Raw genomic sequence first — 13,315 nt, forward strand, 5'->3', positions numbered from 1 at the left:
GGTCAATCATATTTTTTTTTAAATAATATAATTTTATAATAATATTAAAAAATCTAAATATAAAGTGCACAAACTTTTTTTAATTTTTTTTTTTTAATTTCGAATTTTTTTTCCAAAAAATCAACATACCAATATCAATTTAAAAATGGGTTCATGTGCTTCAAAACCAAAAAAAGCAAACAATTCAACTAAAAATAAAAAAAGATTAAGCTCTAATATATCAAAGAGTAACAATCAGGATATTTCAAGTGCTGATGCTAAAAAATTCCAAGATGAACACAAAAATAATTTAAATCAAGTTGCATTAAATTGGAAACCAAATACAATCGGAATTTGGAAGAGATCACACGAAAAATTAGCTATTCATACTGATATACCAAGATTAGGCCATAAGATTGAAATTATCGATAAGTTAGATAGATTATCAAATATTAGTTTTTCAAATGTTACATCAATATCATTAAATAATAATACAATCCCATCATCTGAAAATTTAGATGCTTTACAACAACAATCCCAACAACAATCCCAACAAGATAACAATAATAATAATACATCAACAACAACACAACAAAATGAGAATATAACACCAAAATCGGAACAATTACTTGAACATAATTCTAAATATACATCATTAACAACATTAACATCACATGGTTTTTCAACAGCCCAAGTTCTAAAGAAAGAAGAGGTAGTTTATCAAGTATTGACCAACTTGGCACATCTTTTAGATGGAGAAGAAAAAGAAAAAAGAATTAAAAACAACTTTTCAAACTATATCAAGGGGTCAGGTGATATGTCTCAACAATTATTGGCATTACTCGGTGCTGAGGTCGGTGAAAATAGTAGATTAATGTCATTATTAAAAGTTTGCCATCAAAAAATTATTTTACCAAGTTATTATTTTATTAAAGCCAATTTATTTGAAGATTTACCATTTAGAGACAAGAGAGGAAGCTGGCGTATGAGAATTACTTTTGAAACCGATGGTACCGTAGTTGCATCACATTCAAAACGACAACAATCCACTGGTGGGGCCGAAAATGATCCAGAGTTTGAATTTGAATGGTGTTTATCCATTATCTTTGACAAAGAAATGATGATCACCGCTCTTAGAGTTGAAGTGACCGATTTAATTATAAGTAAAAATATTTCCGACGATAAAAAACAAGAAATTCAACGTGCTTTTTCAATTTTACAAAGTGCTACCAATTCAACAAATAGTAATAATAGTTCTGAACCAATACCTTTAAATAAAGTCGAATTTTAAATATATAATAAATAATAAATAATATAATAAAAAAATATAAAATATAAAATATAATATAAATTTTAAACAACAAAAAACAACAAAAAAACAACAACAACAACAGACAACAACAGACAAAAAACACAGATTCAAAAATCGTTTTAGCTTTGAAAAAAAAAAAAAAGAAAAAAAGGTTATTTATTTAAAAAAAAAAAAAAACATTATTGTAATAAAATTTAAAAAAATAGTATATATAGGTTTTAATTATAATCTTTCTTTTTTTTATTATTTTTTTTATTTATTTTATAATATATAAATATTAAAACACCTGCATAAATTAAGAGTTATAATCCCAAATATCAAACACCAAAGCCAATCTAAACATAAATATTAATATTAATAATAACAAAGTTTTATAAAATAAAGGGAAAAACTATTGGTCAATTTTTAATTAATAAATACAATTATTTTATTTTTATTTTTTATTTTTTATTTTTTGTTTTCTTTAGTTATTTGGTTGTACATTTGAAGTTGTTGGTGTTGTCTTTTTTCCACTGAATAAAGAACTAATTCTATCAGAAACTGATTTATGTGTATTTTGTTGAATTTCAAGTTGTTGTTGTTGTGAAAGTGCTTGTTGTTGTTGTTGATTAATGGAAGTCGATAATTTTTCCAATCTGCTCATAACTAATGAAAGTTTACTATTAACTGCTAATAATCTTCCTCTTGCATTTAAAAGTTTTTGTATATGTGGTAATAATGGTGGAACCTGTGCATTATTGTTAAATTCATCAAGTTCTATTATTTAAAAATATTATTTGATTGAAATATTAGAAAATTTGTGTGTTATTTCAGATAATTATAAAAAAAAAAAAATATGTGTGGTTAGATTTAAATTATTCTGAAAAATTACAATTTTTTATTGTTTCAATTTTTACAATAACTATTATTATTATTATTATAATTTAAATTATTTTAATGTATTAAACCTACCTCTAGATAAACTATCAATTTGGTCAGATAATGCTTTTTGTGAATAATATACCTCTTGAATTTTAGCATCGCATTCTTTTACAACTGGTGATAATAATAAATATAAACCGTTTGCTAATATAGCTTTTGAATCTTTATGTGGTTCTGTTTGTGTTTGTTCTGTTTGTATATTTTCATTATTATTATTATTATCATTTTCTATATTATTATTATTAGTGTTATTTTCATCTTGTATTGGTTGTATTTCACTCATCTTAATTTATATCTGATATATTTTATTCTATTTTATCAAAAATAATTATATAAAAAAAGAATATAATTTTGATAAAAAAAGAATCAAAGATGGTTATATATTATAAAAATTAGGTGTATCTGGAAATTAAAATAATTTAAAAAAAAAAAAAAAAAAAAAAAAAAAAAATTTTAAAAAAAAAATATTTTTTATTTTTTTATTTTTTTATTTTATTTTTTTTGTTTTTTTTAAACCTTTTTTTTTTATTTTTTTTTTTTATTTTCTTTTACTTTTCTTTTTACTTGTGTGCATATTAATAAAAAGATATTTTCTAAATTAATTAATTAATTAATTAATAAATAAATAAATAAATAAATAATATATTAAAATAGAAAAATAATAATATAATAAAGTATAAATAAATAAAGAAAATGAACTCAATTATTAAAAATACATTAAGAATAACTTCAAATGGTTTATTAAGAAATTCAAATTCAGTTATTAGACCTTCAACTAGTTTTCTTTCAGTAAATAATAATAATTTAAATAACGGAATTATAAAGAGAAATTATCACGAAAGAGTATTAGATCATTACAACAACCCAAGAAATGTAGGTTCATTCGATAAAAAATCTATTGATGTTGGCACTGCAACCGTTGGTGCCCCAGCATGTGGTGATGTTATGAAAATTCAAATTAAAGTTAAGGAAAATAAAGTTGTCGACGTTTGTTTTAAAACTTTTGGCTGTGGATCTGCCATTGCATCATCCTCATTAGCAACCGAATGGGTCAAGGGAAAAACTTTAGATGAATGCTTAGAAATTAAAAATACCGATATCGCCAAACATCTTTCACTTCCACCAGTTAAAATGCATTGCAGTATGCTTGCCGAACAAGCCATTAAAAGAGCCATCTACGATTATAAAGTTAAACAAGAAAAATTAGCCGCCGAAAATAAAGGTTCAAGCGAAGGTATAATCGAAACTATTGCTAGTGTATAAATCAATTATAAAAATAATTTTCAAAAAAAAAAAAAAAAAAAATATTTAAATCATCGTTTTATTATTTTTTTGTTTAAACTCATTAAAATAATAACTACAAATTTTAACAAAAATAAAATCAATAAAAAAAATTAAAAAATAAAAAAGTTATAAAAAAAATATATATAAATAAAGTTTTTTTGAACATTTTTTTATCATACTGTTTGTATGAACTTTTTTTTTTTCAAAAACAAATTTTTTCCAAATTTTTTTTTTTTTAAATTTTTATTCAATATTTTTAATTAATTAAATAATTTAATTAATTAATGAATGAATTTAAATTAATCAATTAGTTATTACTCAAAATTGATTTTTTTCCAATACTTTAAAATATTTTAAAATGTTTTATTAATATGAAATTTTTTATAATTATTTACAAATAAAAATTGTAATTTTAACCAAATCTCAATTATAATTTCCAATAATAGAAATTTTTAAAATTAAAATAAAATCAAAACTAAGTTTTGATTTTCAAAAATAATTCCATAGTTGCATTTTAGTTTTATATTCACAATAAATTTATATCTTTTGGGTGTTATCAAAATTATTAAATTTTCCCCGACACATTTTTATTGGATAAAAATTGATGGATTTTATATAGTTTTTTTTATTAAATTATCTTTATTTAATAAAAAATTACATTTTAATAATAAATTACTTTAATATTTATGGTATAAATATATATTATTCTTTAATTCTTGGAAAAAAAATTTAAAAAAATTATTATGTTTTCTAAAACTATTAATTATTTCTGTTTATCTTTTCAAAAACTTTTTATTTATTTTTATTTTTTTTTATTTTTTTCAATTTTGAAATTTTTATTTTTTAAATTATTTTTTATAAAATATTTTTTTTAAAATTTTATTTATTTTTTTCATTTTTCATTTTTTTAATAAAATAAACAATAAAACATTATCGCAAAGTTCAAAACCACAATCATGATTAAAAGGTTGAACATCAAATTTTTTAAAAATATTATAGCAGATAAACAATTAAAATTTATAAATATCAACAGTACACCATACAAAACAAATCATATAAATTTTAATTATTGTTATAACAGTAATCATATAAATTTTAAAAATAATGATTTCAGTAATAACTTTCCATTTAAAAATTTTAATATAAGATTTTATACAACAAGTGATAATAAAAAAGATATAAATACAATAAATAAAGAAGAAATACTTAATAATAATAATAATAGTAATAATAGTAATAATAGTAGTAATAGTAATAGTAATAATAATAATAATAATAAACAGGACAAAGATTATTATAATAGTTTTAAAAATGATAATGCTAACAATGAATTTAAGCAAAAGTTAGAAAATGAAAAAATACAAGAAATTAAAAATTTATTTGATGGAAGAGCACTCTTAATGTTGGTAGTTAAAATAACATTAGTTAATTATTTAATAAGATATTATATTTTAGATTTTACATATGTAAGTTTATTATTAGTAGTCATCCATGAATATAAATCAAAATTTTAATAAAAATTTTAATTTTTTTATTATATAGTGTCAGGGTTCTTCAATGCAACCAACAATTAATTCAGGTGCAGTTTTATTAATTAATAGATTAACAAGAGATTTTCAAGTTAATGACTTAGTTACAGCAATTTCACCAACTACTGGAGATTATAATATTTGTAAAAGAATTAAATTTGTTGTATGTTATTGATGGTATTGATATTCATATAAATATAAATACAGTATATACTAAAAGATTTTTTATTTTTTTTTTAGGAGGGTGACACAATTCTTTTCCATTCAGACACTGGTACAGTTTTATTTACAATTCCAAAAGGCTATGTTTGGATAGAGGGAGATAATCCAAGTACATCAAAAGATTCAAGAAGCTATGGCCCAATCCCAAAAAGACTATTAACGGGCAAAGTTATTTTAAGAGTATGCAGTGGTTTTTAATTCATGCTATAGTTTTTATTATTTTTATACTGATTTATTAATTATAATTTTTTTTTTTTAAATATTTTAGTTAAATCCATTATCTTTGTTAAAAGACGAGCCACCAGAAACTGAAACCCAAAAAATTAATTAATTTAAATAATATTATAGTTTTTTTTTTTTTTTTTCTATAGAATTTAAATATAATAATAAAGTTTATTTTATTTAGTTATAATTCCCACGATTTTATTTGTCTATCGAAACCACCAGTAAATAATAGATTTAAAGATTTGGAAACATGGATGCAATTAATAGAGGATGGTTTATGGCCAAGATAGTCTTTTTCTAATTGCAATGTTGTTAAATTGTATGATTTCAAAGAACCATTATCAAAGGCACAGTATAGAATATTTTCATGAACTACCATGTCATTAATTGAAGAATTTCCATTTGTATAGATTTCTTTAAATTGTTCTTCGTTAATAATATAACCTTGCTCATTACATTGCCAAATTTTTATTGTTCCATCATTACCTGCACTTATCAAGTTATTTAAATTTAAAATTATTTTTCTAATCCATCCTTGGTATGGTTTAATAATATTTAAACATCTACCAGTCTAAATAAAAAATATTGTTAATTATACGCAGAAAGTATATTGTTAATGTTATATTACATACCTTAAAATCCCAAAGTCTAATGGTTTCATCATTGGAACATGAATAAATTATATTATTATTAAAGGCTATCGATGAAACCCAACTACTATGACCCAAATATACCCTTTTATAGCTAGAATCTTGAGTGCTAAACAACCTAATTGTAGAATCATCAGAGCATGTCAATATATAATCAGAGTTTGGAATAACTACCATTTGATTGATTATACCGGTATGACCTGAAAATGTATTGATGGATTCAAAGTTTTTATTCCAAATTTGAACAGTTTTATCATGTGAAGCTGTTAAAATAGTTTCCTTAATGTCATCTATAAAAGTGCTCCAAATTGCACCTCTTCTATGAATATATTTTGATTTTAAAACTTTAAACAATTGTGTATTACCCTATATAATATAAATTTATAAAAGATTAGTTTTATATTTCATATATTAAAGAGGGATATAATCGTATCTTACATTTATCTCCCAGATTTTAATTGATTTGTCCATAGAAGTTGTATATAGTTGATTGTTTGATGAAGAGATACTTGTAATAATATCTGTATGAGCCTTTAGAATATGTTTGGGTGATATTAAAGTTTTTTCATTATTTGAAATATTATCATTATTGCTAATATCTAAACTCTTTTCATCAACACTCCAAAGACCATATTCTATAAATCTTTCTTTTTTACTTCTATGACCAATGATACAATTATTATGAACAATGTATGGTGTAATATTTGCTCTTTGTGTAAGTTTTAAATTAAAATAAGCTGTACCATTTGGAAATAATTTTCTATCTAATAATACATATTTAATTTTATCACTATTTTGATTCTTTTTATTATTGGTATTAGTATCACTATAAATAAATGTTTTTTTAATAATTATTTACTTTTAATAGAATTTCTTTTGATAGGATATTAACACCTTGACTTTTTAAAAATAATCGCATAGCAATTTGGTCGTCAATCATTGGATTTAAAAATGCTATAGTGTCATGAATGTATTTGATTGTTTTGGGATTTGATCTGATGAAATAGAAACCTGCGCAAATATCATCATCATCTTGCTGGACATAAAGATCGATATCATCATTATTTTCGAAACCGTTGCTCTTATTAATTTCGTTATAAAAGTGAATAAATGGATCTTTTTGCCAAACTATATCGGTATCTGTCCACAATACATTGTAACCTTGTTTTAAAACTTCTAAAACAACTAATGGTTTTTCATTACAAATTGCTCTAAATCCAATATTGCCATATGATTCTGCTTCTTCCCCATAAACACCTTCGTTATCAAAAAATTCTGTGTTTATTTTCTTATTTGTTTCATCTCTTGAAAATCTGATACTTTCAATACCTTTGCTCTTGAAAAATTGATGGGATTTGTCATCGATTGCATATAATAAAAATCTATCTCTTGATATATTTAATTTTTCGAAACAATTTAATAAATTAATTGTCATGTCCCTAAAACCATAGTTGCACATTAAAACTATTTTATCATTTTTTTTAATATATGATGAAGGTTCCATTTTTTTTTTTAAAATAACAATAAAAAAATTAAAAAAAAAAAAATTTTAATAAAAGCAATTTGTTGAAAAAAAAAATTAAAAAAAAAAAAAAAAGTTGAAATTAAAATAAATATTTTTTTATGATTGTTTTAGATTTAATTTTAAAAATAAAATAAATTTATTCGATTGGAATTGTATTTGTAGCTTTTTTTGAAGCCTGTTCGTTCCAAAGTAAAGCATATTCACCATTTAATTCTAAAAGTTGATTATGAGTACCTCTTTCTGCTATTACACCTTTCTTTAATACAATAATTTCATCACAGTTTACAATAGTTGACAAACGATGGGCAATTACTAGTGTTGTACGACCATATGAAACTTCATTAAGAGCATTCTGAATATTTCTTTCGGTGAATGTATCCAAAGAGGAAGTTGCTTCATCAAGAATTAAAATGGGTGGATTCTTCAATAAGGCTCTTGCAATTGAAACTCTTTGTTTTTCACCTGTTGATAATCTAAGACCTCTTTCACCTACAACTGTTTTGAAACCTTCTGGTGATTTATTAATAAATTCCATAATTTGAGATCTCTTTGCAGCCTCTATAATTTGATCATCAGTAGCATTTCTATTACCAAAACCAATGTTATAGGCAATTGTGTCATTGAATAGTACGATATCTTGTGGTACAACACCAATAATTTTTCTGAGTGAGAGTTGAGTTAAATTTTTAACATTTTGACCATCAACTAAAATTTCTCCTTGGTCAACATCATAGAATCTACAAAGTAAACGGAATAGTGTTGATTTACCGCCACCACTACTGCCTACAAGAGCCACAGATTTACCGGCTGGAATTGAAAAAGATACACCTTTGATTACATCGACATTACCTTCACTATTTTTAGCTGACCCAGCTTGGGATGATTTATAGGAGAAATGAACATCTTTAAATTCGACCGATGGTAATCTTGTATGACCTGTTAAATGGTCGAATAAATTTAATTCGGTGGCATCTGGGGAGTCAGCAACGTCAGGGGCAGTGTGCAATAAATCGAATAGTTGTTCTATATCTGTAAAAGATTGTAAAATCATTCTATAAGATGTACCCAACCATGATAGTGGTGCAAACATTTGAGCTATATATAAATTAATGGCAATGATATCACCAGTACTAAATGATGGTTGTTCTGCTGCTCTCCAAACTGCAAGTGATAGACCTAAAATAGAACCAAATATAATGATGAATGCTTGACCAAAATTTAAAATAAAATATGATACCTTTGATTTCTTGTTTACATAAAAATATTCGTTTAATGAGGTTTCATATCTCTTTCTTTCGTGAGCCTCGGCAGTAAAATATTTAATTGTTTCGAAATTCATTAATGAATCGACTTTAATATCTGATGCTTCATTTTCTTTTTTATTTGCTAACCTTCTATGTTGAGTTCTCCACTAAAAATAAAAATTAATATAAAATAAAATAGATAAAATAACAATTATAGCATTACTTACTTCAGTTAAAAATAATGTGAAACCTATATAAAGTAAACAAGAAAATAAATTGATAACGGCAAAAGCAGATCCATAAGAGAATAATAAAAATACTGTTACAGTGAATAATTCTAAAAGAGTTGGGAAGATATTGAATAAGAGTAATGATAATAATTGAACTACACTATTTGCACCTCTTTCTACAATTTTGATTAGACTACCTGTTCTTTTATTTAAATGATAACTAAGTGATAGGTCGAAGAGATGGTCAAAAGTTTCTAAATTAATATGCTTTACAGCATTGTCACTAACATCTTGAAAAATTAAATCACGAATATCCCAAATACACTTTTGAACCAATGTACATAGACCATATGCAACAAGCCAATGCCAAGGTACGTGTGCTATACATTACATAGATAAAAAAAATAAAAAAAGTTAATAACACAAATGTAAAAAGAGTAAAAATGGTTTGATTATATACATACCTGGAAGATTATTAATAATATTCTTGAAAAGAATTGGTGTGTAAAGATTTAACAATTTACTTGCAAAAATAATTGAAACACAAACAATTACACGAATTTTCAACGAGAGATTACCCTTGGCCCAATAATAAGGTAAAAGTAGTTTAATCATTTTCCCTGCCATTACCCAACCTGGTTTCTTTAAAGCAAGCTCCGATTCTTTACTTCTAATATTGTTAATGTTGGTAACTGATAATTGAGATAAAGGAATTTGGGATATCAAGTCATTCTCTACTTCTTTTCTAGTTTTGCCACCTTCTTTTATTCTTAATTCTATTTCGTCTTCTAAAGTTTCTGTGAACAATCTTTTACTAACACTTTCTGGTAATGTTTGCTTTAACCATTTTTTAGGCTGAAACCATCTTGGCTTTTTTTCATTTTCATTTTCATCAGATGTATAGGATTCACTCATCCTAACTTGTCTATATGATACTGCCCCAAACCTACCCATCTTGATTTATTTATTTGTTTTTATATTATATTATTTATTTATTTATATTTTATATTTATTAATATTTTATTTATACTTTTTAATTTATTTATATTTATATTTATATTTATATATTTATATTTATATTTTCACTAAAAATGAAATCTTAATTCCAGTGTGGAAACAACTATTAAAAAAAATAAAAAATGTTTTTTTTTTTTTTTGTTTACAAATTAAATATTATTATTATCTGCAAAACTATAATAAACAGATAATAATATAAAAAAAAAAAGAAAAATAATTGTTTTTAATATTTAAAAAAAAAAAAACTACTAAATAATAATGATTTTTTTTCTATTATTTTTGTGTGAAAATGTGTGTTTAGAAGGGGTGTGAATATTTAAAATGATTTATAAATATTTTCACTATTTATACAATTTCAAAAAAATAAAAATAAAAATAAAAATAAAAATAAAAAAAATAAAAAAATAAAAATTTAAATAAAAAAAAAATGAAATTAAAAAAAAGGAAAATTAAAATAAAAAAATAAAAATTTTAGAATCATTTTTTCGTGTAACTTTTGGAATCAAAGTCTAAAAAGAATTAATTGAATAGATAAATTGATTCACTCAATAAATTTAAATATTTCCATAAATAAATCAATATAAATTTTTTTTTCCAAAATCATTTAATTTATTTTTTCAAAAAATTTTTATTTTTTATTTTTTTTTAAAAAATTTCAAAAAATTTAATTTCATTTCATCACACAGAATGTTATTTTCACATATCGTTTCATTTGTTGCCGATGCCGCTATTTTAAGCACAGGCGTAGCAGCAGTTAGACATTTTACCAATTATTCATTGTATGGATACATAATATAGTTTATAATCAGGTTTGTTCTATTCATTTTTACTAATTTTTCATTTTTTTCATTATTTAACACAAACAGAATCAGATCAGTTAGTAAAATAAGAAACGATAAAGTTAGAACAGGTCTTTTGATTTATTTAAATTCAGGAGAAATGATTTTTAGTAAGTATTTTAAAAAAAAAAGAAAAACGTATTAAAAGATTAATATTAACCTATATAATCATTTTTAAAAGATAAAGGTCTTGAAATCGTAAAGAATTCAAGTTCTAAAAACAAATTTTAGAAAATAGTTTAATAACATTTTGTTGAAAAATCAAAAATCAAAAATCATAATATAAATAATAATAATAATAATAATAATAATAATAATAATAATAATAATAATAAATAATAATAATAATAATAAAATTATTTATTTTTAAAAACTAAAAATAGGATCAAAATAAATTATACCCATGTACATAATACACTTATACATATTTACAAATATATAATAAATAGGAACATAAATAAAAATATAAAAAATAAAATAAAATAAAAGAAAATCAAGATTTTAAAGAGATAATATCACAAAAGTAAATCTTTAATCATAAAATAATAATAGTAAAAATAGTGTTTTTATTTATTTGTATATTAATATAAAGAGACTTTCAAAGTTTACATTATACAATTTTTTACATCATTATTCAATTGTTTTTTTTTTTTCTAAGCTTTATGTATTTTTTTGTTTTGTTTATATATATAACTTTTATAAAAAAGCCAATTTACTAATTTATTAATAGATACTTGTATTTGGATAAATTAAAAATAATTAGATTTAATAGTGCTAAATATTTTTATAGGATATTCATATGTTTTTTTTATTTATTTTCCATCTATCATTTGATTTATTTTTAACCCCTTTTGAAATTTGTTTTTTAATATCACACAAACATTCTACATACCCACGCAAAATAAAAAAAAAATATCACACTACCACACTTCACACAAATAAAAATAACACAAACTAATAATATTTATATAATTATATCAATTAAGGTATATGAATGTATATTTATAACTAAAAAAAATAAATAAAGAGGAGAAAGTAAATTGAAAAGAAAATACACACACACAAATATAAAAAATATATCTAAAAAAAGGTATTTTTATATTTACATAAATTTTTATATTTTTAATTAATTATTGTTATCAATAAATTTTTTTTTTTTTTTATTTTTAAATTTTATCTTTTTTAGTTATACACTATTTTAATAGTTTATTTTTTTTAGTTTTTTTTTTTACTAAATAAATAAAAAATAAATAAAAAAAAAAAACATTAATTTTTTTTTTTTCTTTTGTGACATAAATGATTTTCTTGATTTATAACTTTTTTAAAAAGCAATGCTTCGATAATATAGGAAAAATAGGATGCATGTTACAGTTAACCCTTTTATTAAAATTGGTAAATATATTTTAGTATAGGTTTTATACAGTATTATTTTATACATAAAATTAACCTTTTTTTTTTTTTTTTTGGAATTTATAGATAACAATAGTGTTTATATTTTCATTTTATTATCAATTTTTACCATGGTATATTTATATTTCTTTTTCATTTGATTTTGCTACAATGATTTTTGGATTTATATCAAGTTATAGTAGAAGATCGGTTTTATTATTTATTGTAAATATTAGTTTTAATTTTAATAATAATTTATTGTAATTATATTAATTTAAAATATTTAGTTTTTCTTATTTAGTTTAGTTTTATTTTTATTTGACTTTATACCATTAATTTTGATGAATTCAGATATATGGAGCGATTTTTCTGGTACAATTACACCAAAAGATATATTTCAATCAATTTGCGAAATTATCTGGTTTTCAACAGAAGTATTAACAATGCACTTTGCAAGAAAACAAAGATCAATAATAGAATACGAAAATGATATAATAAGGGAAGAAAAAGACAATACATCAACTAACCAAGATAAAAAACCATCATTAATAATTTGTGTTGATGGTTATCAAAACGAAACAAATAGCAATAGTAATACAACAATTATAAAACAAATTGATGAAAATCACTATATAATTAATATAAATAATAATAATAATAATAATAATAATAATAATAATAATAATAATAATAATAATAATAATAATGACAGTAATAATAATAATAGTACATTTTGTAAAGATAATAATTTAAATGAACAAAAAAACCAACAATATTCTTTAAATCAAAGACCACAAGATGATAATCATTTTATATCAATAGATTTATCGGAAAATACAACATCAACATTAAAATCTACAGAAATAAGTCCAAATTAAAATAAAAAAAAAATTTTAAATTTATTACAAATAATGTTTTTTATTATATTTTTTAAACTTTTTTTTTTTTT

The 13,315-nt window shown here is 21.8% G+C and overlaps 8 protein-coding genes across 8 annotated transcripts; 5 read left to right on the top strand and 3 right to left on the bottom strand.

Annotated features, from left to right (window-relative positions):
- Nucleotides 1-145: 145 nt before the first annotated feature.
- On the top strand, nt 146-1,419 carry DICPUDRAFT_47703 (uncharacterized protein; the record flags this gene model as incomplete). The annotated part of the gene is made up of 1 exon (XM_003287978.1): nt 146-1,419. One exon carries the CDS (start codon nt 146-148, stop codon nt 1,268-1,270), a length of 1,125 nt encoding a protein of 374 aa, XP_003288026.1. The 3' UTR covers nt 1,271-1,419.
- Nucleotides 1,420-1,754: 335 nt separating this feature from the next.
- On the bottom strand, nt 1,755-2,495 carry DICPUDRAFT_152229 (uncharacterized protein; the record flags this gene model as incomplete). Its single annotated transcript, XM_003287999.1, has 2 exons — nt 1,755-2,047; nt 2,243-2,495. 2 exons carry the CDS (start codon nt 2,493-2,495, stop codon nt 1,755-1,757), a joined length of 546 nt encoding a protein of 181 aa, XP_003288047.1.
- A 410-nt stretch (nt 2,496-2,905) lies between these two features.
- On the top strand, nt 2,906-3,608 carry DICPUDRAFT_55195 (uncharacterized protein; the record flags this gene model as incomplete). Its single annotated transcript, XM_003287979.1, has 1 exon — nt 2,906-3,608. One exon carries the CDS (start codon nt 2,906-2,908, stop codon nt 3,473-3,475), a length of 570 nt encoding a protein of 189 aa, XP_003288027.1. The 3' UTR covers nt 3,476-3,608.
- An 844-nt stretch (nt 3,609-4,452) lies between these two features.
- DICPUDRAFT_78858 (uncharacterized protein) lies at nt 4,453-5,578 on the top strand (the record flags this gene model as incomplete). Its single annotated transcript, XM_003287980.1, has 4 exons — nt 4,453-4,962; nt 5,039-5,188; nt 5,266-5,427; nt 5,516-5,578. 4 exons carry the CDS (start codon nt 4,453-4,455, stop codon nt 5,576-5,578), a joined length of 885 nt encoding a protein of 294 aa, XP_003288028.1.
- A 75-nt stretch (nt 5,579-5,653) lies between these two features.
- DICPUDRAFT_152231 (uncharacterized protein) lies at nt 5,654-7,626 on the bottom strand (the record flags this gene model as incomplete). Its single annotated transcript, XM_003288000.1, has 4 exons — nt 5,654-6,043; nt 6,105-6,488; nt 6,561-6,923; nt 6,982-7,626. The coding sequence occupies 4 exons, from the start codon at nt 7,624-7,626 to the stop codon at nt 5,654-5,656; spliced, it is 1,782 nt and encodes a 593-aa protein (XP_003288048.1).
- A 157-nt stretch (nt 7,627-7,783) lies between these two features.
- Nucleotides 7,784-10,075, bottom strand: ABCB6 (uncharacterized protein; the record flags this gene model as incomplete). The annotated part of the gene is made up of 3 exons (XM_003288001.1): nt 7,784-9,058; nt 9,119-9,501; nt 9,586-10,075. 3 exons carry the CDS (start codon nt 10,073-10,075, stop codon nt 7,784-7,786), a joined length of 2,148 nt encoding a protein of 715 aa, XP_003288049.1.
- Nucleotides 10,076-10,825: 750 nt separating this feature from the next.
- Nucleotides 10,826-11,208, top strand: DICPUDRAFT_33450 (uncharacterized protein; the record flags this gene model as incomplete). Its single annotated transcript, XM_003287981.1, has 3 exons — nt 10,826-10,917; nt 11,044-11,087; nt 11,159-11,208. 3 exons carry the CDS (start codon nt 10,826-10,828, stop codon nt 11,206-11,208), a joined length of 186 nt encoding a protein of 61 aa, XP_003288029.1.
- A 1,065-nt stretch (nt 11,209-12,273) lies between these two features.
- On the top strand, nt 12,274-13,244 carry DICPUDRAFT_78861 (uncharacterized protein; the record flags this gene model as incomplete). Its single annotated transcript, XM_003287982.1, has 3 exons — nt 12,274-12,369; nt 12,454-12,591; nt 12,654-13,244. The coding sequence occupies 3 exons, from the start codon at nt 12,274-12,276 to the stop codon at nt 13,242-13,244; spliced, it is 825 nt and encodes a 274-aa protein (XP_003288030.1).
- Nucleotides 13,245-13,315: the final 71 nt, after the last annotated feature.

This window comes from Dictyostelium purpureum, assembly GCF_000190715.1.
Source record: "Dictyostelium purpureum unplaced genomic scaffold DICPUscaffold_120, whole genome shotgun sequence".
NCBI lineage: Eukaryota > Evosea > Eumycetozoa > Dictyosteliales > Dictyosteliaceae > Dictyostelium > Dictyostelium purpureum.